General features: G+C 33.5%; 2 protein-coding genes across 2 annotated transcripts in view; both read right to left on the reverse strand.

Annotated features, from left to right (window-relative positions):
• LOC143238011 (A disintegrin and metalloproteinase with thrombospondin motifs 18-like) overlaps positions 1-5,736 on the reverse strand; it is a 52,482-nt gene extending 46,746 nt beyond the window's left edge. Inside the window, 2 exon segments of the mRNA XM_076477881.1 lie at positions 5,534-5,587; positions 5,589-5,736. Coding sequence (XP_076333996.1) covers positions 5,534-5,587; positions 5,589-5,672 — 138 coding nt within the window. The 5' untranslated portion in view covers positions 5,673-5,736.
• An 83-nt stretch (positions 5,737-5,819) lies between these two features.
• Positions 5,820-19,342, reverse strand: LOC143236469 (A disintegrin and metalloproteinase with thrombospondin motifs 18-like). Its single transcript, XM_076474755.1, has 4 exons — positions 19,214-19,342; positions 11,560-11,617; positions 6,472-6,830; positions 5,820-6,038 (listed from the first exon to the last, which is right to left on the reverse strand). Exons 1-4 carry the CDS (start codon positions 19,277-19,279, stop codon positions 5,820-5,822), a joined length of 702 nt encoding a protein of 233 aa, XP_076330870.1. The 5' UTR covers positions 19,280-19,342.
• Between the last annotated feature and the right edge of the window lie 8,480 nt (positions 19,343-27,822).

A 27,822-nucleotide genomic window follows, 5' to 3' on the forward strand; every position in this document is an offset into this window, starting at 1 on the left:
GTAAAAGAATTACATCTCATGTTTATAAAAATAAGAAAATAAGTTAAATTTATTGTCTCTATCTAATAATACAGTAAAGCGTAGAATTGTAGACATATAACGAAAAATATTGAAGAAACTATTATAATTCGAGTTCACTGTAGTCAGGATTTTTCCATTAGAAGGTGATAAAAGCGAAGACATAGAAGATAATGCCAGATTAAGGTACTTTGTAAGATATGATTATAAGGACACAATTCATGAAGATTTGTTTGTAAACTACTTCCAATAGGAACAACAGCTCAAGAAAGTTTTAATTTAATCAACAATTTTATAATCTAGAGTGGTATTCAATGGAAAGAATGTGTTATTTTGAGTACCAATGGTGCTCGCTCAATGGCAGTTCCAAAATAGGAGTTTTTCAGAGATCCGAGCAGTGGCACCAGACTGTGAATTGGTACATTATAGCATTCACAGAGAGATGTTAGCTGTGAAGAAAATGGTTTTACTTTTGAATTAAACTGTGCAAGAATACGTTAAGTTCATAAATTATATAAAATCTCGTTTGTTGAATTCCAGAATCTTTACTTCTTCTACAAAGAATTAGGAAGTGAACACGAACATCTTCTATTACACTGTAAAGTTTGGTGGTTATCGAAAGAAAATGTGTTAAAATGACTCATCGAAATGAAGAATGTGGTTATCTTGTTTTTGGAGCAATATCTTCCATCAGCTAGGATGTAATATTTTAATTTAGATACAAGTTTTACAATTTGCATTGGTTAATTAAGGTGGCCTATTTATGTAACATTTTTCGCTTCTTAAATGCATTAAGTCTAAATTTACAAGGTGCTAACATAAATACTTTTAAAGTCCAGAAAAAAATAGAAGCAGCTATAAAAAATTAACTTGTGGATACATCGAAGTGAGAAGAGAAATTGCGAGTCTTTTTCTACTTTAACAGAATTACGAAACCAAGATGAAGAAGGTAATATTCCAGATGAGATTTCTTCAACAATCAAAGATCACCTTTTGGAGCTAAAATCATGATGGAATGAATATTTTCTTCCAACTGACAGCAGTAAAATGTGAACCAGGAACCCTTTCGCTATTAACACGGAAAATGAGAAGGATTACAACTCAGTGAATTACAAACTGATTCTATTATTGAGCTATCCTGTGACATCACACTGAAAAAGTGTTTTAGTCAAGTATCTTTAATTAATTTTTGACTCAGCTGTCGTGATGAGTATCCAGATTTATCAGAAAAAGCAGTGAGATTTCTTATGCTATTTGTCACGACTTAATATGAATAAGGCTTCTCAACGTTGGTTTTCTTAAAAAAGTACTAGAACAGATTAGATGTCGAGCGAGATTTGAGAATCAAACTGACTTCTTTTCCTTCTGATTTAAAATTGCTGTGTGATGAAAAACAGCATCATTCTTCTCATTAGGTAAGTTTATTTCTTAAGAGAGCATTAATAAGTATACAGTTAATATTAATATTAAATAACAATAATATATAATCTATTGTATTTCCTTTTTAAACAGTAGTACTATAAAACCTGTATATTTTATAATCAATGATGTATTGATAGAACTATTGCTTCCAGTTTTATGTTAAGACCTAGTCATGTCTTAGTGGGTTATCTAACTAGATATTTGAGGAGACCAGGCCTCATAAAAATTACAAAAACAAACTGGTCCCTAGTTAGAAAACTTTGGGAAACGCTGTCATAGAGCACTCATTATTTTTATATCAGTTAACTTTAATTACATTAATAGGTCTTTATAAAAAAATATTTAAATTTTCATAACACAACATACACAATGTGTGTGGGGAGTGGCATATAAATGCTTTATATATTTCAGAAAGTGCACTAGTGCTTGCTATAGAGGAACACAATTAAAACAAAATATCCGCCGCTATTGAAGTTTCTACTCCAACAGCTACAATAAAGGTGATATGATGAGCCGTTTTATGAGTTATACCAACATCCTGCTTCAACCAGTGACCTTTCAACTTCTACCTGCAAAATGCTTCTGACTGTCTATTAATTAATTATGTGAAATAATGTAGAAGAGCATTAAGAGCTGGGTGTTAAAATGGGCAACAGAAAACACACCTATTGCCATTACATTGACCGCTACCTCTTCCTATAAAGCCATCTCGATCATCAAACAATGTATACTATACTCTTTTTACATGTAAACATATTGAGTTCTTAAAGTTTATACAAAACTTTTTGTGAAGTAATAATTAATACTATAATAACATGTTATAAATAAATTGTGTTAAAGTTAGAATTTTTGTATTATTGATTACAGCAACCACCAATACATTTTTTTAAAAATTTTATAACCTGGAAAAATGACCGGTACGTCAGCTTTTTATTTATTTCTCTCTATCTATATATATATATTAATAATACCTTGCGTTAAATGGATACAAAATTAAAACAAAAATAGTTTAACAAAGTGATATGTTGAAGTCCCATTTCCTTCACCATGAATTTGTTGCTAAAGGCAAAACGTCATCAATAATATAATATGTTGAAGTCACATTTCACTCATCAAGAATATGACAAATTACACAGAACGTTAAAATAGGGTACGCAGTTGAAAATAAAAAAAAGTAATGTTACTCAGTAACATAATACGCCGAAGTTACATACGACTCATAACAGTTTAGTTACAAAAAATAATTAGTCCTCGATAAGATGATATGGTGAACGTACAATTTACCTAACCTAGATTCGTTACTAAACTTAAAACATCCGCTGTAAGACAATATTATCAGATCACATTTCACTCACCATGTATTTTTTAGAATAATAAAACATCTTCAGCGAGAAAATGCGCTGAAGTCACATCTAACTTACTAAGAACATGTACTTTCAAATAATGAAAATTTGATCATGTCGACAAATAATTGTTTATATTTTACGATAATTCCATATTTCACTAAAATTCTGAGTTTATGGTTCAGTTCCGTGGGACACGGTTTGTACAGCTGTCATTTTCGTAAACTTGCTTAATTTGAAATATTGGATAATTAATTTTTTGTAAAATATAGCTTTTTTGTCGGACATCTTATATTTTTCAGAATTATTTTTTATGCACATGTAAAATAAAGACAGTTCGTCATAACTGAATGTGTTGACTAAACACTTAGTTCACAATCATTCCCATTGTCATTTATTGATCCAACATTTTGAGATACTTTCCTTAGTTACATGTAGCATGTCACTCACGGTTGCTTAGTCTGTTGATTAAGTTTCCAATTCTGTAATGGAGTATCAAAAATGCCGATACTGCATATTTCCAGCTAAAGTTATTTAAAATCATATACATTTTTTAATCGTAATGCTATCGTTTATGTTCTTTAAAATAATCTAACTTTCAGATTTCTGCATGAAACCTTTTACTTTACATTTACAAACAACTTGGCACTCCAGGTTAAGACATGAACATTTAGTAAAATTTTAAAATGAAAATCCGACATGCACGTGAATGTTTATGAATTTTCAGTTTTATTTAATGCCGTTCTTCCCGAATGTCTCTTTCTCTATAATAACTCTCTGTTAGAGTGACTCATTCAATCTACTCTGAATTATTGTGGCATTCTAGCAACTGGAACTATCATAAGAATATGGCAGAAGAGTCATAGCAACCATAGTCTAATTTTGTTACCAGTAGAGCAGTTAAGGCAAGTATGGTTACTAATGGTGAAACGTTTACTCTCAGTTAAAACCTGTTTATGAGTGGATTATTTGGATATATAATTTTAGCTATTACAAAATGATATGTACATCTAGAGTACCAGCTGCTTCTGATTAATTTTTATACAGGTATATGGGAGAAGTGTGCTTGATCAATCAAAGTCAGCTGACAATACGGTTTGAAGGATATAATACCCGTACATACAGCTAAGCTTTATCTTTAAACCTAATTTTCGCCATAGTTTTTTTTTTTTTAATTTAAAGAAAAATCCCATCTCAACAATCTTCTTTAGCTGTGTATTAATTCCTTTGGCATTGCTGTCAGCGGAGTTATATTGATGGCATTAGCAGAAAGTTAATAACTCATATAAATGAATATGTTAATTGTATGTCTTCAGTTAGGTATAACATACTCATTCAGACGTACTTGTCAATTTTAAACTGTTTGAGATCTTGTCTGAACAAAACCTTATATTAAAGTGTTTCTGCTGATCTATAGACTGAGATCCAAGATCACTATTTTCATTTTGATTTATAAACTATAGTAAAGTTTTAAAATATAACTACTTTTTTTGCAACTTCACTAGACTACTTGCGATTTATCTCTCTGTATGGAATTGAACACAAAGCTTTACAAAGGGCTATCTGTGATCTGCCCACCACGGGTATCGAAACCCAGTTTCTAGGTGTAGGAGTCCGCAGGCATACCGCTGTGCCACCGGAGGACGTCTATTTACACTCGCTGTTTCTAATTTTAAAGTAACAGACTGGAGAGAAGGTTGCTAGTTAACATCGTTCACCGCCAACGCTTGGGCTACTGTTTTTCCAACGAATAATGTGATTGATTGTATATTATAACCAAAATACCAGGTCATTAAATTATTCTGATAAAATATGTAACTATAAAATTTCTAAATTGCAGTTAATAGAGAATTAAAATATAATTTTTTTTCATTAGATGAAAGATAGTACAATCTTTGTATCCACATTTGCAATATCGCAGGGCCCAAAACTTAAATTTCAAATAGATTTCAAAGCTTATTTTTACAGTAAATATCAATACTATGTTACCCCACATTTCACGTGTCAACCTTTATCTTCGAGATGTGTTTTTTGACAAGTAGGATGGGCAAAAATATCAAACATTACAAAAATACCAGCGTCCTGTTTATCAGTGTTCTTCATAAAAGACAAATAGTTAATGACATTTTAAATAATGTTAGATGTACAAAAATCTAACCCGGATATACCTATTAATGCGGTCGAGCTTTTGATTTTGAAGGAAACAACAGGATTTTCGTTAATGTGTTTAACCTTTACATAAATGATTCAATAATTAAGTATGCTAGCCACAGTTATATCTTCAAATATTTTAGAAAAAAATAGGTGTTGTGTTCACTCAAGTGGAATATATTTCACACGGTTCATTAAGAAAACAAATTTAGAAACGTATATACATCTCAAAACACAGAAACGTAGTTATGTATACCAATTTTGTTTTTTTTTGTTGTTTTGAATTTTGCGCAAAGCTACTTGAAGGTTATCTGCGCTAGCCGTCCCTAATTTAGCAGTGTAAGACTAGAAGGAAGGCAGCTAGTCATCACCACCCACCGCCAACTCTTGGACTACTCTTTTACCAACAAATAATGGGATTGACCATCACATTATAACGCCCTCAAGGCTGAAAGGGCGAGCATATTTGGTGCGAGGGGGATTCGAACCCGCGACCCTCGGATTACGAGTCGAACGCCTTAACCCACCTGGCCATGCCGAGCCGTATATCAATCTTTCAGCAGACTTCCGTGTTTCGGTATACTGCCAATATAACCTACCATGTTGAAAACTGTTAATACGTAAGTTGTTATACTGTCAGCACCATGTTTTTTTTATCATTTCCTGATCCACTACAACCACTGTCTCCAGATACCGGTGACGATTTTCATCGTGGCTGTTTGTTCTGTTAGCGCGCATCTCCCTTTTACGTCGTGTTGGTAAAGGAAACTCTTTAGGTAACCAATGGTTTTTTTTTCTTGGTTTTCTTGGCATATCTAATGGAAGAAAACGACGAAGAATAAGTTCGGTTTGTATACTTATGTATTTCGTGATGTGCAAGGTAAACTAATTGTACTTACATTCTCTCTTTTGTCCACAGTAGTAAGTTTGGGGTTTGGTGCGAGAGAGTTCTGTAACAGAACCAGTGTTGTGAGAGACGGACCTCTTGGATAGTTTGTGAACAATACCTTTACTTCTATATGAACTGTTACGATTAACATTAAAGTTTTCCTCTTGTATGGGCTCTATTAGGAAGTTTTCATCCCTTGTCTGGATTAAACCTCGCTGAAATAAAGCAACAAGCACATCATGTTTCAATTAGTCAATTTTCTGACAAATGAAGCGTTACAGACAATTTATCTCCTCAGTAAGACTTTATAAAAGGAATATTAAATAAAATAAAACGATAGAAAGTATTATAGATAACATTTATATTCAAATAATTAATTCAGTTTATTTTTCTTTTGTTTTTATTTTAACCAGTGGAAGACCAAGTTTAATAGTGTCCTAATTACATATACTTTCTCCAACGTTTAAGGTGAACGCTTTTAAACTCCAAAGCAAATATTAACGAATTTGTATTTAAAAGCTATGTATTTAATAAATATTTTCTAAATTAAAGTGAATACGGTCGAATATTCTTATCTTCACAAAACGCTACTAGCTTAGTTAGCCGTGTCGAATTTGTTTACTCTTTAAATTATACCAGATTGCTCACCAGTCCATTACAGACATTTAAAGCTATTGTTGATGATTCTTCTTGTTGCTTTATTCGTCCTGAATACAAACAGTTTCGAACTTCATCACCAGGGGTTTCTGTAAACAGTTTACGTTGCTTGTTACTGTTCAGTTTGTAAACTTTGAAACCAGGACCTAAAAATACAGTTGAAGGAAATACTTCTAGGTGGAATTGTTGACCAAATCCTGTGATAGAATAAAATACTTTGAAACTACCATTGTCTGTTGCTTCTTGTTTTCTTCTTGTTAAATCGTGATCATAAGTCTCAAAAGGATTGAGTTGATGAGTTAAGTAATTTCCTTCGCTATCAACTTGTACAGGAAAAACTATTTCATAATCTGCAAAACAATTACCAAATCATGTAAATATTACTTACACTCTAAAACATTTAACTAAGTAAGTAACTTTAAGTGTGTCTCTTAAAGCAAAGCCACATCGGGCTATCTGCTGTGTCCACCGAGGGAAATCGAACCTCTGATTTTAGCGTTGTAATTCCGTAGACTTGCCGCTGTTCTAGCAGGGGACAAGTAACTTTAACAAAATGTTTGTACAGGATTAACACTTGTAGTAAATTAAGTAATTAAGAACATATTTAATATAATATTTAGTTTGGAGTGTTAATAACGTCTCGTTACACGCGAAATAATCAGCCATAATGAGGTAGTCCAAATTCTCTTTCATAACAAATAGCAGGTAAAAATAACAACCTGCTACGAACGTACGGGCGTGCTCGTATGTGCACTTCGTAGTTTACTTTAAGAAAGGGTATTCACTGCAAAGTTTGTGAAAGTAATAAACAAATAGAGAAAAAGGTCGTTAGCAAAGTTTTTTTGTAAATTCTGAAAAACTTAAACTTGCACATCATTTGCGTCAAAAGAATACCAAACAGTCACCAGTGACAGTGTCCAAGACACTTCGCGCAATACATTCATGTTGACGAGAAACCTACTTAAAGTAAAAATTCATTCTAAAGACAGCTGGTGTGGTTATTAAAACTTTAAATAAAATGAGGTGTAGAACTTTATTTTAATTCAAATTTTAATACCTATCCAGCTGTTTTTAGAATAAATTCACGCAATGATAACATACAAGAAAATAGACAATTTATTGAATCTGAGCGGTGCTTAAACATCGTTTCAACCAAACAATTAATTCAAATACTCCAAGATTCAGGCATAGCAGTCCCTCGCTGGTGCAGCGGCAAGTCTGCGGATTTACAACGCTAAAATCAGGGGTTCAGTTACCCTTGATAGACTCAGAAGATAGTCCGATGTGGTTTTACTATAAAAAAACACACACACATACAAACGAACCTGAAGCTTAAAATGAGAAGAACATTTCTGAGGGATTTACTATGATATATCTGTTTTAATATCGTCGTTTGTTTAAGTTAAATTTATACTTAAGAAAACATAACTTACTCTGTTAAATATGTATTGCAAAACTCCCGCTTGTTCACTAAAGTTGTAAAAGAGAATCGAGTGTAAGAATCAACAATATATGTGTGTACGTAAACACTAGTCTATACAGTAATGCAGGCTGAAATTTCTCGAAACTCTCCGCATGCTTATAAATATAACCAACGCGAAGCACCAAGATACAGTATATATTGTTGATCTGCTATAGTTGCTGTACGATAAATCCGTGATTAATGCTTATTAATCGGGAACTTTAGATATCTGACGGGGAAAGCTTATGCATTTCAAATATTATAAACCTTTTAACTTCGGCGGATTCACGTCGGACTTTAATATTTCAAAGAAATCATAACATGACTTCAGAGTGTGTTCCGCGAAGAAGAACGCAAAGCTAACTAATCCCCTGTTTAGTGAGTTGTATATACATCAACTCAAAATTAACTTTCTCACCGTGAACCATCGATAAGGCATCAAGAAAGCTCCAGACAGAAAAAAATTCAGTATTATTTGTAAGTTTGTATTTTTTTTTTTTTTTTTGTAAATGGATCATTATTTGCAATAACCTTTATTGTAACTTCTGTTATTCTATATATATTAGAATATATTTTTATTATAAAAGAACACTACACATTAATCTTGTTGGAAATGTCATGAATTGAATCCATATCGACATTTATTTAATTTCTAAAACTAAATTATTATTTAACTCAGTTTCAGGCTATTTGAAATTTTAATACGTAACATAATAAATTGTAAGCTCGTGTCCGAGATCTGAATCAGCGACAATATTCGATCTAAACTAAAAGTAAAACCGTAATTAAATTTATACTTTATAATAATTTATCAATGTCAACAAAATTTAATAATGTTTGCTTATCAAAATATTCTTGAATCACCCTCCTTCAAACAACTGGAAAGATATAACAAAAAATTAATTATTCGAATTTGACAAAGTTTCAGTATTAGAAGTTAAAAAGCAACAAAAATGTACTAAAAAGCGTATTATTAAATACCAGTTGATGATGAGTTGTTGCCTCAGGAAGTACTAGAGGAATATTCCAATGTTCTACTAACCAATCAGAGTTAAGTAACAAATATAAGTTAGAGATTCAGCTAAAATTCGAACAAATCGAGCTTGAACCAGTTTGTATCGAAGCTGAAAGAGAAAGTAAACATCTTGAGGTTTGCATTGAAGCTCAAATAATTTGTAATTAGATTCAACTCCGACAGATCACAGCAAAATGACAATTTTGAACTTAATCGATAAGTTAAAGTACCACCATTCAAGAAAATTAAGTTGACAAATATTTACAACATTTTGAGAAGGTTGTCCAAACTACTGGGAAGCCCACCGAAAAATAGTCATTATTATTGCAAAGTGTTTTGGCTGGTGTAGCACAAGAAACTTACACCGCTCTCTCTCTATAAGATTGTACAGTTTATGATAAGGTTAAAGTAGCTATCCTCAAAGCATGCGAGTTAGTACTGGAGGTTTATCGCCAAAGGTTTCGCAGTTATCACAATCAAGATCATCAAACTTATATAAAATTTGCGCACGAAAAACAGGTTCATTTTGATAGATGGTTTAATTCTACTGCTTCGACAAACTAACACAATTATTTCTAATTGAGAAGTTTAAAAGCTGTACATGCAATGACCTCAGAATATACTTGAACAAAAAGAAAGCCGAAACTAAATGGTAGACATGTATTCAGAGGAATATAAATATTTTGGATTCGACAGAGTTTTTGTGCATGATTGTTCGCCTGACGATTTCTTTGTGAGTGACAACGATTGACGCCAGAGACGTGATTTAACTGATAAAGTTCTGTTTCCTAAAATTTAACTGATAGCTGAGCAAGAAAAGGATTCCCAGATCTCTTTACTATTTAAATATGCGTTCCAATAAGATAAAGTGGAGAAAATTCTAAGTAGTTATTATTCCAAAAATGATGTGGTTATGAGGAAAAGGAGACCAACAGATGTTCCAGCTTCAGAGGACTAGGCAAAATTTTAACAAATCGTTGTTCTCAAACATATCGTTCTGAAATATTGAAAAATTCCTATAAACTTCCCACACGATGTCAGTAAGACATACGAGAAAATTATGAGACATTTCTTTGGCCAAAAACTAGGCAAGGCGTTTCTAAGATTTGTAAAACTTGTAATACAAGTCTATCTATAGGGGTTTTAATGTCACAGTATAGGACACTGGTTAATTAAATAAAATTATTATATTCAGTCTTGGGCATTTAACCTCAAAAAGGAAGTTAAATTATTGAAAAAGGTCTAGAGGAAGCCTTCCAGGATGATACCTGGGAGGAAATGTTATTGTATGTTATTATACTTTTGAGACTCTAGTCTAATGATCATAAAAGATAGCCATCACAACACGCAAAGAGACAGTATATATTACTGGTTTGCTACATTTGGTATATTATAAACCTCGGAAGCTATATCTGTGCTTAACGCTTATTAAGCGGAAACTTCATATATTTGATCAGGAAAATTTATAGATTTCGGACATAACAGACCATTTAACTTCAATGGATTCGCATCAGACATTAGTATTTTTTACGAAAACGTTTTATAACTTCAGCGGCGTGTAACCAGGAAAGGAAGAATAATACAGAGCTAGCTAGCTCTGTGTTGAGTGAATTGTATCTCCATCAACTCGAAATTAACTCGCTCATCGTAAACTTTCGATAAGTCATCAAGGAAGTTCCAGACCAAATGGAAAATCCATTAGAGTTTGTAAAACTTCTTTATATAGATCATTTCGTGTAATAAGCTTTATTGTAAATTATTTTATTGTTTATGTATTAAAATATACAAAAATCTATTTAAAAAAAATGTGAGTATCGGTGTTGTTGGCAGGCATAATAAATTGGATACATATTGACATTTATTTAACTTATAAATGTAAATTGTTATTTAATTCAGTTTCAAGTTATAGGATTTTTGAAGTCGTAATACGTTACATATTATATATGATATTGCACGTATTGGAACTGGTCTTGCCAGCCCTGGAGTCTAAAGCTGTACCTCAGGTTGAAGTTGCCCGTTGAGGTATAGGAAAATTGTTAGTGAAATAAATGGGGTATTGTATAAGCATGAGTTATTATAGCTGTAAAGAACCCATAATTGGAATTTGATTTCTAAATAAAAGCCTCATATATGTTGTAGCTGCTCCTGAATCGTCTAAATAATAGTACATCATCCAGTTAAAGAACAGTTTTTAATAGGGTCCTATTGTATTGACAGTGTCACCAGATATGCTCTGGCTACTTCAAATTTATACCAAACAGGTTTTAACACATTTGTAAGGCTGTTACGATGCTGTCTTCATTTGCATTCATGTCTAATTGTAACTGGTATAAAGGATGTTTGGTAAGATTTCATTTTAAAATGTTTATTTTGCTGTTATCTACGGCTTTGCAATTCATAGGATTTTAGTGATATGTCTCACAGTAGGCCTACAATACTCCATTCTATAACCTCTAACTAATATTTGTACGTACCTCTCTATTTCTGAATTATTTTCCTGTCTGTTCAAGGATTTCTTTGTATATAAATAACTAGAGAAATATGGGGCAACAAATTAGTTTTGTAAGTTCATAAGTTCAAAATAGTTTAAAATTACGCTTACCTGTTAGAGGATCTATCGATTTTTCCTTTTGCTGTAAGGACAGGGAGTCTCCTAGAGCCTATATGAAATTTAAATGAAAAGAAAAAATATGTTACTACAGTATGCAACATATCTATCACTGAGACTAACTAAGTCAACTCTTAACGCATCTTTCACTCAGACTAATTCAACTCTCTGCAGTTCAGCTTGGTAAAAAAAGAATGAATTCAAACAAATGGGCATTTTATGTGATACTAATTTTGGTTTATAATGACAAACATCAGATATTATTCATTGTGGTTTTGGTTTGTTTTGAATTTCGTGCAAAGCTACTCGAAGGCTATCTGCGCTAGCGGTCCCTAATTTAGCAGTGTAAGACTAGAGGGAAGGCAGCTAGTCATCATCACCCACCGTCAACTCTTGGGCTACTCTTTTATCAACGAATAGTGGGCCTGACCCTCAAATTATAACACCACAAGGCTGAAAGTGTGAGCATCTTTGGCGTGACGGAAATTTGAACTCGGGGTCCTTACATTACAAGTCGAGTGCCTTATCCATCTGGCCATTGTGAAAGAATGTTTGAAAAGCCGTGTTTTCACATTATTTTTGATACGATTGACTAAAGAACAAAACTTGTTCTGGTGACACAAACTGCTAATTTCATCAACGGTCAACAGTTTACTTTGAGATGTATATAATATTAATTTCCTGCACTTAAATTGGTTTATAATACAGTGTACAATAATAAATATACAAATAAAAAATGCACAGTTTATATATGCTAGTAAAACAGGCAAGGTTAGATACAACACATAAACGGACACAAATCATGTTTTGTGAACAATCCCGTTGGGTATGTGTTAAGTAAGGAGACAAATTATGTAACCGGAACACAGTGAAAGTGTTACACATAAATAGACATAATGATTGTATACTATACAGAGAAAATGACAGTTTTTTGTTGGTTTTTTTTTACAGCACAAGGAACTATCTGCTTTCTGCCCACCATGGTTATTAAAATTAGAGTTTTAGCGTCATAACTTCTCAAACTTACCACTGAGGAAAAGGAAAGGAATATTAATAAATAAGTGAGATTTTCTGGCAAAACGTTTTTTGTGTTTGGGCAAACCTGGAGTCTTTGAAAAGTTTAAAGAGTGTAATTGCATTTATGAATATAAGTTACAGGAAAAGAAGGAGTTACATATTGATTGTCTAGTTTTAAACAGCTATTAAAAGAAGTCGCTGACATCTATTTAACTTATATTTACCGGTTCTGTTAAGACAATGAAATACGAAATATACAACTACAAAAATAAATATTTTAAGCGTATTTTAAGTTTATTCCAAGAAATGTAATTAATCTCTGTAATATACAATTATTAAAACGTAAAACGAACAATTTAATTCAGAATTATTCTACTTAAATTACAAGTAAGACTAGTTTGAATTTATTGTAAATAATTTTCATGCAAAATTGCTTGCCCGTCATGACCTCGTGGTTAGATAGCTCGGTTTGCATCCTACAGGTTGTAAACTCGAATTTCACTATCGTACATGCTCTCTCTCTAAATCGTTGGGACATTATAACATGATGGGCAATCTTACTTTTCATTGAAAAAAAGGTAGCTGAAATGTTTGTGGTAGGTGGTGTTAAATAGCTGCTTTCTATTTCATCTATCGTTTCAAAATTAGGCACAGCTAGCACAGATGGTAGTCGGGTAGCTTTACACGAAATTCAACGAATATCTATAAATTCTTGCAATTAATCGTAAAATACGTGTACATGTGAAAAGACTGTAAAACTGAATTACGCAGTTTTGTAAAGCAGAAATAAGCATACAGACCAGTTATCCGTTACTTCTATGACTCAGATATAGCCATTCTGAATTTTAACCTCTGACCAGAGAACGTGATAAAACGGTCAACCAGTAGCACCTGCCATCATAAAAGTCTTCTCTATCACTTTTATAACACTCTTATTGCTAAAAGTTAGGAGCGTATTCATCAACGTCAGAACCTCAAAGATATTTTTGCTACGCAACTCGACATGCTAATTAGAGTTGCATGTCAGTTTGTTCTCTGCCAGGTTATAATCGAAATTGATATAATTTACTTTATTAAATTTTGGCTTAGTCGTTTTTGTGATATTTTAGTTCAACTAGGTAAACGTTAATTACAATAGGTATTATTAAACCAGTTAGAGTTAAAAGTGAATCAACATATCTAAATTCATTTTTTGTAATTTTCCATATGACAAATTTGTGTCGTAAAATATTATTCATAAATGAAAAACATACACATTTTTTATGTTTGAACTTTATAATTATTAATCAAAGAGTATTTCTCACTTGTTTACACCAGTTTTATTGGGACTGTTTTAAAAATTATATTTAATGCATCTTAACTGTTGTTGTTGTTTTATAACACCTAATCACATAGTTTTCTAACTAGATATTTATTGTTAATTATTATTAAAATATCGACTAATTACATATGGTAAGGACTGCAATTAAGACATTTTGAGATAGGGTGTATGTTTTTCTTTTAGCAAAACCACATCGGGCTATCTTCTGTGTCCCCCGAGCGTAATCGAACCCATTATTTTAGCGTTGTAAATCCGTAGACTTACCGCTGTACCAGTAGGATACTTGAGGTCGTGTAGTACGAAATAAATCAAATATTGAATATATTATTATTATATAACATTTCATGTTCTGGTTCACCTTATGTTGTTACACATTTTATTATACTTCGTATTTTGAACAAGTTATTTCGAGAGTGAATGTAGACGGTCCTTTAGTATAAAAGTACATAAGTTTCTGTTTCTACAAGACTACATCCTCTATTATTGTTATAAAATGAACTTTATACCAACATGGATAAACTTTACCTCAGGATTTCCTTATAACATAATATGCCACGAACTAAACTATATCTATTATAAAGAACGGAAGTCCAGCCAAGAACATAGGTCCACCCGGTGCTTTTAACAATCCTAAGGAACCTGCTACTTCGGCTGCAACAAAAAATATCTTTTATTGCAACATTATTATGAATGGGTTCGGGTCTATAGCTCAAGAAGGTCTGGGTTAATAGGTTAACAAGATACTTTGTTACAACAGCGGTATAGCTGATCCTTCAAAATTATATCTTTTCCATAACCTTATCTAAGGTGAATGGACGTGCATAGTTCGCACAGCAGCAATACAGAGCAATTCGCACAGCAGCAATACAGAGCAATTCGCACAACAGTTATACAGAGCAATTCGCACAGCAGCAATACAGAGCAATTCGCACAACAGTTATACAGAGCAATTCGCAAACAGCTTTTGTAAAAAAAAACTGTGTCGTTCACATTTAAAACCTACAAACTGTTTGCGTTCTTTACTGTTGTTTCCAGCAACAGCTAAAATAGGTTCACTCAACCAAGATAAATCACATTTTCATACTTGACGGTTCCTTTTAAACAAGTCTTATTTGAAGAAAATTAATAGTTTTTCAACATTCATGTACCATAAAATAACACACAATTTAGTATATGAAAGAAACCCAGGGACAACTTGAACAGTTTAAAACAGAAGTAACGTTTAAATTTTTTTTTAAGGTTTACTAAGAAACAGCGAAATATTCCGAAAACTGTAAGATTTAAAACTTAATTATTATACACACACTAATATTGTAAACCAAATTCTATTCCACCTGGAGACAATTACCTCAAACCACCAGCCGAATTTCATCAGTATTACTTTTTTTTTTTTTTCTCTCTTCCATAAAGATAGTTTCGGAACTACCTAAAAAAAACTTTATTTTTTATATGTTTATCTTTCTCTTTCTTTTAGGATTCGCCGCATACTTTCAGCGAGTCGTTTTATGAGTTTGTCACACAATATGAGCAAATACTTATAATAACCTAAACCCATTTTAACTTTGAAAGAAATTGCGAATTAAGAAGAACTGTGCATCAAAATATATGTTACTTTTACTATCAGTTAAAACTGAAAGTTCAGGATTTTGTACTGTTAGTTTTTTACAACAAGGATAACTTTCCACAAGCTAATGTCCACTCCACTGTCGAATGGTTAATACGGATATGATAAACTCCATATATTTGCATTAAGTACATAATTTTTATGTCTATTTTATAACGACTATGATTGCTAGCTTCGTGCATGCGTAGGTGTCATCCTTGAGCGTTAAAAGAGCAGTAACAAAAACGTTGTGGGTTGAATATTAAAGTATCGAGCATTAAACGGTTTTTTTTCATGAGACGCAATTATGTTAAGGTCCGCACAGTCATAAACCAAATAAGAGGTGCGCAGGTTTTCATTTGATTGCATCCATAAAACACAAAAGCTAAAGTATAATGAATAAAAAAATTAAAATATAAGAACATGTGCCACTGAGTTAAACTAAAGCCAACCCTTTAAAGTCAGAAGCAAAGTATAAGACTTGAAAACCAGATGTAAGCTTCGAAGTTTCAAAACGGAGCTGATATATCTAATCAAGCAGATTTATACAGTAACGTGTACTCAGTAGTAAATCAGTTTATTTCATCTTGTACTTTGAGTCAACAGACTGTATTGTTTTACTAATCCATGTTTAACTTTTCTTTCATTCCACAATTATTTATCGTGATTTTATTAAAATAAGGTTCTCATAAAGAAACATTCATGACGATAATGAAATATCCATATTCAATTGTTAATTTAATATTGAATATTTTATTTTGTGGTCGGTAATTCTAAAATGAACATTATATACAGTTTTAATGACTTATAAGCGTATATAGGTGGCAACATGCTCAACGTGTGTTACACTACTCTTCGATTGACCCGACGATCGTATTTACTCTTCAAATCGTTTTATCTATATCTTCGCTAACTGATGAAAGTACTTATAAATCTTTCCTCTGGCGGTGGTCTCGAGATTAATGATCGAGCTTCACCTTACTGCCTTTTTCTTTATATTTAATGAAGTACAAAACCACTTTTTCCCCAGTGTTAACTATATTACACGTAACCAGTAGCTGAATTTACATTTTTGAACAAAATTCAAGTAGAGAGAGCGTGGGTTAAGACTTGTTTGTTTGTTTGTTTTGAATGTCGCACAAAGCTACTCGAGGGCTATCTGTGCTAGCTGTCCCTAATTTAGCAGTGTAAGACTAGAGGGAAGGCAGCTATTCATCACCACCCACCGCCAACTCTTGGGCTACTCTTTTACCAACGAATAGGGGAATTAACCGTCACATTGTAACGCCCCCACGGCTGAAAGGGCGAGCATGTTTGGCGCGAAGGGGATTCGAACCCGCGACCCTAAGATTCCGAGTCGCTCACCTTAACACGCTTGGCCATGCCGGGCCATGGGTTAAGGAGTTTCGTCTTGTAAAACATTTCTCTTGAGTAACTTACATGAACTGTTGTTTTTGAAGATGATTTAGTAGTAACAGTAACTTTTTAATTTACACCCCATGGCGCTGAAATAATTTATCAGAAATAATAGTTTTTTAATGTGAAAAGAAGTGTCCTTTTATACAGTTTTCACTGCCATATATTTATCAGGATTTTTTAGTAAAAGCGTGAAGAATGCATGTGTTCAAGTACATACAGAATGATTTGAATTTGGAATGTAATATCTCAACTTTTAATATTCGCAGTCCTCCAACTTCACACCAAAGCAAACTTGTTATGTTCTGTGGATTTCTCATGCAAAACTGCTCGAAGAGATACGCTATAGGGAAGGCATCTAATCAACAGTAGTTACAGCTAGATTTTTTGTTTGTTTGTTTTGGAATTTCGCACAAAGCTACTCGAGGGCTATCTGTGCTAGCTGTCCCTAATTTAGCAGTGTAAGACTAGAGGGAAGGCAGCTAGTCATCACCACCCACCGCCAACTCTTGGGCTACTCTTTTACCAACGAATAGTGGGATTGACCGTCACATTATAACGCCCCCACGGCTGGGAGGGCGAGCATGTTTGGCACGACTCGGGCGCGAACCCGCGACCCTCAGATTACGAAGCGCACGCCTTAACGCGCTAGGCCATGACGGGCCTACAGCTAGATGAAATCGTGGTATTCAACTGTCATTCTTATAACCACTCACGGCTCTAAAGTGCGAAGACCATTTTCTTTTTATTTGTAACGGAGTGCTAACGACTGGACTTTAGCACGCTAACTCATGATTGCTATTCAACAAGTGCAGTAACGTACATTGAGTGACCAAGCGATAAATCTACGAATTTACCCCGCTAGAAACCTGATTTTGATACCCATGGTGAGCAGAGCATAGATATCCCTTTCTGGTTTGGTTTGTTTTGAATTTCGCGCAAAGACACTCTAGGGCTATCTGCGCTAGCCGTTCCTAATTGAACAGTGTAAGACTGTAGGGAAGGCAGATAGTCATCACCACCCACAGTTAACCCTTGGGCTACTATTTTCCCAACGAATAGTTGGATTGACCGTCATTTCATAACGCCCCCACGGCTGAAAGGGTGAGCATGTTTGGTGCAACGGGGATTCGAACCCGCGACCCTCAGATTACGAGTCGAGTCCCTTAACAACCTGGCCATGCTGGGCCGACTTTATGCAAGAGACTTGCAAAAATGAGAATGAAATTTGCTTATGGCTTAGAAAAACGTTTGCATTGCAGTAGAACTTTGAATCGAAAGTCAAGTTTTTAATTGTTATAAATACTTAAAGTAGATAAAAATAAACATTTCTGACTGAAAATGTTCTAAACCTTAATTTTTATTAAAACATTCAATTAATTATTGTAACTTCCGAAAATTCCAAATTAATACCAATATATCGAGATTATGTAAACAACTAATTATAATATCTTTTGACCTTTGCTGTACTCAGTTTAAGCTATTATGTACTTTTATTTTCACATAAATCCACAACTTAGAGAAATTAATATTTACATTATAACATCTCCACGATCATGTTTGGTGTGACGCACAAAGCTACTCGAGGGCTATCTGTGCTAGCTGTCCCTAATTTAGCAGTGTAAGACTAGAAGGAAGGCAGCTAATCATCTCCACCCACCGCCAACTCTTGGGCTACTCTTTTACCAATGAATAGTGGGATTAACCTTTACATTATAACGCCCACACAGCTGAAAGGGCGAGCATGTTTGGTTCGACCGGGATTCGAACCCTCGACCCTCCGATTACGAGTCGAACACCTTAACCCAATTGGCCATGCCGAACCGTTTTCGTATATGTAAAAACAACAAAAACAACAACCCCACTCTATTTATGTAACTTAATAGCAACCAGGCCATACCTTTCATACAAGTGCCTTAATGATGTCTAAACGAATAAATATAAAATAGTTACCATTGTTTTAGTTACAACAACCACTAATCAGTCCAAGTAGACATATTAAGATTTTATAATAGAGCACTAAGTCGCAGGAAATTCGATACACCAAATAAATTTATTATACCTTTAAGTTTAAATTTTCATACAGCATGTGGCGTCAGTGGTACAGGTTGAAACATATTGAGAAACAAATGAAACGTTATAAGGTATGATAGCAAAAGGAAGTTTAGGATGTATGTTTTATCTTTTCTGTGTTACACATTTGACAGTTAAATTTTAGTTGAGTTTGCAAGCTCGTTATTTTATATTATATAAATAAATAAGGTTTGAAATGCTGTAAAATGGACACTTACCAGAACCTTTGTTAAGCAATCCCCAATTACATACAAGCATTGCAAGAAAAACAACAGCTTCCACATCTCGTGAAGTGTAACCTGTAACTCTGTAGCTATAGAATATAGTAGCAGATTGGATGGAAAATTTCCCTATATTGCTGGTCTTTTAGTGGCGCCCTCTCGTGAATTATGCAAATCGTTTTTTTATAACTATTCCGAATAACTCCTTTACTAAGACCTGCAAGTAACACTTTCGTTTATAAATTTACTCTAAACATTTCTTCAGCCTCAATTTCCTTAGCAATGACAATTTATCTGGGATCTTGTCTAACAAATGAAGTCTGCTTTTTTTTTGTCCAAGATACTCAAAATATGTGAAACATATTCAATCATCTTATAATATCGAGTAGTATTTAGCAGTTTGAAATCTATTGAGACAGTAGTTCAGTAGTGGTTTTCTCTCATAAATAGAAACTCTTCCAGAATTTATAAAAACGTGGCTTTTCAAGTCTATATCCTTACATCTAAATTTACACATCCAAAACTTTAATAAATTTAAAAAAATACATTATGTAAACTCTTTATATGAATGAAAAAGATGTATTCGAAATTTTCAGAACTGTTGATTTTGTTTAAAATGAATGCATTATTAATAAGATTTTTCTCCCTTGAACTGTTTACACTATTAGGTTTGAACTTATACGTTTTCTATCTATATCTTTTGTATCACAGTCGTTACAGTGCTTTAATATAGGAAGAGAATATGATAAGGATATTTCTCAACGTCATCTTTTCGACATGCCCACATTTTCATCATTCACCCACTCGGTTGTTTATTTAGTTCGATAGTTTAATGAATCACCTCCTTTCATCTATTTACTCTCCAGTTAACAACTTACGCCTCCACACATTAATTAATTAATTATTTTTTATTCCTGTTCTTATTAAATCTTCTCTCGTATTCACTTTTTGGTTCATTCAGTTATAATTCCTCCATTTAGTTATACAAACTTTCACATATTCAACTAGCTGTTTTCAATCATCCAGAAATTGAACTACTACGGTAAGTATAAATCAACATACACATTTCTTCAACACATGTTTCATTCACAGTTTTTATTCATAAAATGTCATCAGTAACTCTTGGAACCCTGACTAACACTTGTATACATTTGGAAAAACAGACAAACAAACTTAAGGATTCTACAATTAAAATAAAATGATTGGTTTTTATCATTGAACTCAAATATGAGTCCATGGTTGTACAAAATACTAGTGTGGATCTGAATTTATCTATCACATGCCTCTCACATGGTTAGCTTTGCTTGTTACATTGCATGTCTCTGACTTAAATCTTAAGTGGCATGATACGTTCAAAACTTCAAATTTTGTAAGAGTAAAGTATTCGTTCAAGAAAACCAAGTTTATATCAATTAAGTAAAACTACCGAACATGAACGTAAAATGAATATTTGTTTGTAATATTATTAGTTCCTGTAATCCAGAAGTGAAAGCAATTTAGCTACGTTGGTAAATATTGTGTAAGACATGCTGCAGATTTTGAAGTTATCTTTAATCATGAAGTAAATATCACCTGTGACCCCGATGTTTAACCACCACAAATATGGGGAATAATGGCACGTTTCTTACAGCACAAAAGAGAGAGCAAAGATTTCAAATGTACAGTACTTTGGCTTAGAGAATCCATGTCAGCAATATCCATGACAAATATTTCGTGTGAAGAAATGGAAATGTGTGTTCAGTCTATAGAACTTACGAATTAATAATATTTTTTTTCTGCCAAAATAACTGCCCATAACAACAATAATAATAAAACATTTTTTTCTGAATCACTTTCCTCAGTTTCTATTGCCTGTAACAGAACTTTCCTGGCTTATAAAATAAGAAATGATATTTTAGTAACAATGTAAATGAAAGTTTAAAGTTTCAATATTCTTCGTAACTGTAAAAGCCTTGAACTACTCGTGTCTGAAAAAACAAAACCTATTGCAAAAGCCCGGGAAGATTGTTTAACCTAATATTCACTTCTAAAACAGAATAGAGTTTTTACTGTACTTAGGGAAAGCGGGTATGTTCTAAATAAAGAAAAGCTATGAAACATGGCGCTATCTGCTTCAACAACTTAACTACTATTTTAGTCGCTGGTGAAATAAAACAACTTTCAGCAAGGTAAAACTTCATAATGTGTTTATGAAAACTAGTATTAGATCTATGAAAATCACAATTTATCAACTATATCTTCAATATCCATTAATATTGAAAACTCAAATTAGGGCGTGCGTTTTTTTTATAAAATATTTTACTTCTAAATACTTCAATACCCAGAAAGTGCATGTGATGGTAATGTTTGTGGTTTTAATACACATCAGAGTATGCGATGCCTGAAAAATTCGATACAAATATGTTTTATTTATTTGTTTATCAAGATAAAGCCTCATTAGGCTATTTTTTCTGTCAATCGCTGGGAAACGAACCCTGGATATTAGTGTTGCAAGTACGTAGACTTACCGCTGTCTCATCGGAGACCAAGTATATATACTTAATCGATTCAATGTCCTGTATTTATTACTCCTAAAATTAAAGAAAACAAAGTAAAGTTATGCTAATACATTGTTCTATTAAACATAAAAAATACCTAGAAATACGCAGAACAACAAATGTTTGAACATAAAAACTTGAACGACCTCCATACATTATGAAACAAATAAGTTTCAGTATCCTGATTCTAACGTTGGTAAGTTTACAAAAAGTTCGTTAAGCTTGAAAGTACTTTTTTTCGTTTTTAATTGACTCCGACATATGAAATACTGATGTTGAATTTATTATGCAAAGTAATTATCATTCTAGAATAACATTTCTATTTCTCTTCAAATCAATTTATGAAATTAAGTGCAAAATACAATTCCTATAAAGTACAAAGCCGACAATTTATAAATATATACATATAATTCTTTCTCCCACACGCACACAGTAAATAAACCAGAGAAAGAATATATTTATAACCGGGAGAGACACCTGCATATATATACGTTTATCGTGTTTTGAAAGTAATAGTCTGATTGTTGGTTAAAACGTAAATACTGTTGTAATATAAAAACACTCGTAGAATAATTAAGTTAATATGTTTCAGAGAAATAAGAATAATATCTGTCATTTGTTAGTCAGAGCGGAAACAGCCTCAATTTTCTTTAATAATTTTATTTCATGTTTTATAGTTTTATTGTGAACACCTCGTGACTAAATGAAAGCCATCTCACGTGTCGCCATGAGTAACAGTCGATGACGTAACAAACATTATCCTTATTTTGTTATTAACACAACGTATTTCTCTGTAGAATCATCGAAATAATTATTGTTTGTTTGTTTTGGAATTTCGCACAAAGCTACTCGAGGGCTATCTGTGCTAGCCGTCCCTAATTTAGCAGTGTAAGACTAGAGGGAAGGCAGCTAGTCATCACCACCCACCGCCAACTCTTGGGCTACTCTTTTACCAACGAATAGTGGGATTGACCGTAACATTATACACCCCCACGGCTGGGAGGGCGAGCATGTTTAGCGCGACGCGGGCGCGAACCCGCGATTTTCGGATTACGAGTCGCACGCCTTACGCGCTTGGCCATGCCAGGCCTCGAAATAATTATAAAATATACGTTAGATAAACTCTGATTATGATTAATCTTCATCTAGTCGAAAAACTGTTCAGTCCTGATTATAAGCTCTATCCGCTTTTAAAACTTGTCTAATATTCTTAGTGGCCACTTCTCACCCTAATATTTAAATATGTTCTACAATTAACAAAAGTTTCAAAGGTTTCTTCTCTCAAGCAACGACAACAGAACATTTTTACTTATTTTCTTTGATTCGTTCGAATATAAACACAAAAGAAGGAATATACAATTTATAGATTTTATTTTAAAATACGTTTCAAAGTTCATACTTATTTGCGGTCATGTGGTCATAACAAAGCTCTAAATTAGAACACCTACTCATTTGTTGGGTGTATTTTTCAGCAGGGGACGCATGTCGCAGGAAGATCAGAGGATGGCGCAAAGCTGCCGGTAGAGGGTTCAAGGAAAACTTAAGTTCAATGCTACTTAAAGACAAGTGTTAGTAAGGTGCGGCAGGATGTATAAACGTTCAGATTCTCAAAAGATATTATCCTACGGTATAAATTACCCACCTACGTGTTTCGTAGTGCATGTTCACTGTTAGATTACATAAGTCAGTTCAATAGCTAACATTTTATAAAATGGAAGAGGCATACAAATAAGTGTCAATATACACCCACAGCACGAAATCATTTTGAAACTATTTTTATTTGGACTTTTTATTAATTCTTGATTTTGAGTTTGCTCTCTCTTTGTTTGTAGTTTATGACTGTTAAACAAATAAAATTAGCAGTGGAAATGCTTTTAATGTGGAAAGGGACGAATGTTTTACACAAAATTCTGAAAACTATCAACATTAAGTTTGATACAGGTTCACATTTCTAGAAAGCTCTTTTTCGCTCTGAACTTACAGCGTAAACTAAAAAACTTATGGACGTCTACAGTGTTCAAAGTTTAACTCTGAGACTAAGTCCAGTCAATCTACAGCTAAACATTCCGTCGCTAAAATAGAATTTTTGTGTATATAGTTACTCTTGTTTAATGACTTTTTAAAGCAGAGAAAATAAGTCATTAATGCAATACTAATTGATAAAGGAGCAATCGTGCACTTTCTGATTAAAGCAACCGGAATGATCTACACGGAATAAATATCTTTGAACCTTTCTTACTTGTTTAAGATCAAACATAAAGCTACAGAAAGGAATGATCCGGCATAGCCAAGTGGTTAAGGCATCGACTCGTAATCTGTAGATTGTGGGTGCGAATCTCCGTCACACAAAACATGCTTGTGGTGGTGTTATAATGTTATGGTCAATTTAATTATTGGTTGGTAAAAGAGTAGCCCAAGAGTTGGCGGTGGATGATGATGACTAGCTGCTTTCCCTCTAGTCTTACACTACTAAATTAGGGACCGCTAGCGCAGATAGCCCTCGAGTAGCTTTGCACGAACTTCAAAAAAACATAGTCGCTTCCTTATATAACTCTTTATTCTGGTTTAAATATATAGATGATGTTTTTTGTGCTTTTTTGTCAAGATGAACAAAAAAGTCCTTCAACGCACAAACAACTTCACGAACATAAAATCCACAGTCGAAAATGAAAATAACTACACAATAAGGTTTGTAAACATTAATACCACATGAATCTCCACAGTAGATGGTTTCGAGATTTTTTAAATCGTGGGGTATATTTATTTTTGTTGGCTGATTTTGCTTTTTGTCTATGTGTGTGTATAATGTTTTCTACGCTTTGTGGAAGAAACTTATTGATGTTGATGAAGTATTGTTTTATTTTGTCTAATTCGTCGTTAATTTTATCTGGTGAGCAAAGTTTTATGGCTGTGTTTATTTGGTTTCTTAGTATGTTGAGCATTTGTTTTATTTCATGTGCTGAATATACCCCACGATTTAAAAAAATCACGAAACCATATACGCCTGCATACCATACATTCCCGACATCAGTAGAAAAATAACCAACATTTGACAAAAACAAGCAACAAATTATGACATTCCAGTTAATACCAAATTTATTCAAAAACCAGGCACAAAACTGAGGTCTATACTATGTAAAAACTACACTGGCAAATACAACACTAACATTATTTATAAAATACAATGTGATAAGAGCCACGACTTCTACATTGATTTTTGTTTGTTTTTGAACTTCGCACAGAGCTACATGAAGGCTGTTTGCGCTGGCCGTCCCTAATTTAGCAGTAAGACTAGAGGGAAGAGAGCTAGTCATCACCACCCACTGCTAACTCTTTTTACCAACGAATAGTAGGATTGACCGTACCTTTATAACGCCCTCACGGCTGAAAGGGCGAACGTGTTTGATGTGATGGGGATTTGAAGTTGGGACCCTCGGATTACGAGTCAAGCACCTTATCCTCCCGGCCATGCCGAGCACAACATTATAATTAAAATACATTGCACTTGTAGGTGAGATGAATTTTGAAATGAAGAAAGCATTATAGAGTGTGTTAATATGTTAATTTGCTGAAGTTAAACGATTTTTAATGTTTGAAATTTATAAACGTTTCTGGTAAAATATCTGTAATTTTCTGATTAATAAGCATTAATCAAAATGACAGCTTCTAGGGTTTAATATATTCCAACTGTAGCAAACCAATAATATAATATGGTATATACTGCCTCATGGCGCCTCGCGTTAGTTAATTTTTTAGCGTGAGTTTCTAGAAATTTCAGCTTGCACAACAATACTGAAAATACGGTTATGCTTTCGTACACGAGTATATTTTTAACTCTTAAACTCAAAAATCTTCTAGAATTCTAGCGAATAAACAAAAATTTCGCAGTACACATTTAGCTTTATAAGTTACATGCATCTATAAATATAAGTTTGACTTACATAAACGTCAATATTAAAATAAATATATAATATTAAACCGTCACACGTACGATAAAAGCTTAATAAAATATGAAAACATCATTGATTATGGGTGAGGCAATGTGTTTGAATACTGTCTTACATGTGGATGTAAAGAGTAATCAACCAAACTGAAAATTTATGCAAAAACTATTATAATCAAGAGAAATATATTACACAAAGGTAAAATGAACAACTCAGTATGACCAAAAACGAACAACAGTAGAAATGCATTTTAAGCACACTCGTTCTGTAATTTTCAAAGGTATAATTTTTGTAAAATGATGTTACTGTTCTTAGATAAAAACGTTACAATCATTACATGAAACATGTAGTAAAGTTTTTAAAGAGAAATTTGTCGGATGAACTTGCTTGCCCTTTTAGCCGCGGGAGCGTTGTAACGTAATACTCAATTCATCTATTTGTTGGTAAAGAGTACTACGAGTTGCCGGCCCGGCATGGCCAAGTGTGTTAAGACGTTCGACTCCTAATCCGAGGGTCGTGGGTTCGAATCTTTGTCGCACCAAACATGCTCGCCCTTTCAGTCGTGGGGGCGTTATAATGTGACGGTCAATCCCACTATTCGTTGGTAAAAGAGTAGCCCAAGAGTTGGCGGTGGGTGGTGACGACTAGCTGCCTTCCCTCTAGTCTTACACTGCTAAATTAGAGATGGCTAGCGCAGATAGCCCTCGAGTGGCTTTGCGCGAAATTCAAAAACAAACAAACAAACAAGAGTTGGTGTTGTGTAATATTGACTAACTGCCTTCCCTCTGGTGTACCAGTTGAAAATTACGTTACTATAAAAAGCGCAGATAGTTTTGCGCGAAATTCAATGAAACAAACAAAACAAATTATTTCACTTCATAAAACATGTTTATCAGAATTACAAGATTAAATTCCAGATCTGAGTACTTTTTTATGATATGAATACATTGTACTGAAAGGTGCTGTTTCATACCGATTATTTAAAATTTTAAATGGGATACGCCTTGTACTAAACAATACTGGCAAACAACGAAATCTAGTAGATTTGTGGTTGTAGTTCCACCCAGATAGAGATCTGCAACATATCATGTCATAATTGTGGTAAACAAAACGCGCCATTTTTAAACACCAATAATAGTGGTCAAAGCTATCCACGTGGCCCAAACCATAATATGCAACACAATAATAAAGAAGGATCTTCGAATGGAAAAGTATAAAAAGTCAGTGTACATTTACACCCTTGTGCAATTTAATTGAAACAAGACGGAAAATTACGATTTTTCAATTTTTTGCGTTTTATTTCTGAGAATCCAAAAATTACTCACAAATTAATACATGATATGACCGCCTTTATTTTTCAAAAGATTATTAATACGAGTTGACTACAATCTTTACCAATTTTTGGATCGCGGTACCACACCTCAATTATGGCCTCAATTAGCTTATCTTTTGTAGTACAGTCTTTTCCCTAATTCGCGTTGTAGTTATAAAATTCTTCACAAGTTTCGATGTGTGGCACGGAGCCAGATCTTGCTGAAAAATGCCAGATCCATCTGGAAATCTCTTTTTCAATTATGGAACGACTCTTCTTTGCAAAACTTCGATGTACTGTGGTCCTCGCATCATACCTTCTACGATATGTTAGCCTCCGACGCCATAGTAGCTGAAAAAGCCCCAAAAAATCATCTTCAAGGGATGTTTTACGAACTGATTGATGTGAGATTCTCAAAGTTTCTCACCTGGAGATCTGCGAACATGTAGACTTCTTTGACCCTGTATAAAGAAATGAGTCTCGTCACTGAATAACACATTCCTCCATTGTTCTTGCGCCCAGTTCTTGTATTTCAGACCCCATTAATACCGTTTTTTCTTTATTGAGTTGGTCAGAAGTTTTTTTGACTGGTCTCCTTAACCTTTTAATGCAATTTTGAATGACGTAATATTCCTCAAAATTTCGTCATATATCCCAAAAATTGACCGACCGTACTGCAAAACACAGCTGATGACGCCGTCTGTGTGAAAAAATGACTATTAAAGGAAATCAGCGGGTCCACCGACCCTACACCGGCCGCCATGCTGAAAATATTGTATAATGACCATTTGTTTCAATTAATTTGCACAAGGG

This window comes from Tachypleus tridentatus, chromosome 13, assembly GCF_004210375.1.
Source record: "Tachypleus tridentatus isolate NWPU-2018 chromosome 13, ASM421037v1, whole genome shotgun sequence".
NCBI lineage: Eukaryota > Metazoa > Arthropoda > Merostomata > Xiphosura > Limulidae > Tachypleus > Tachypleus tridentatus.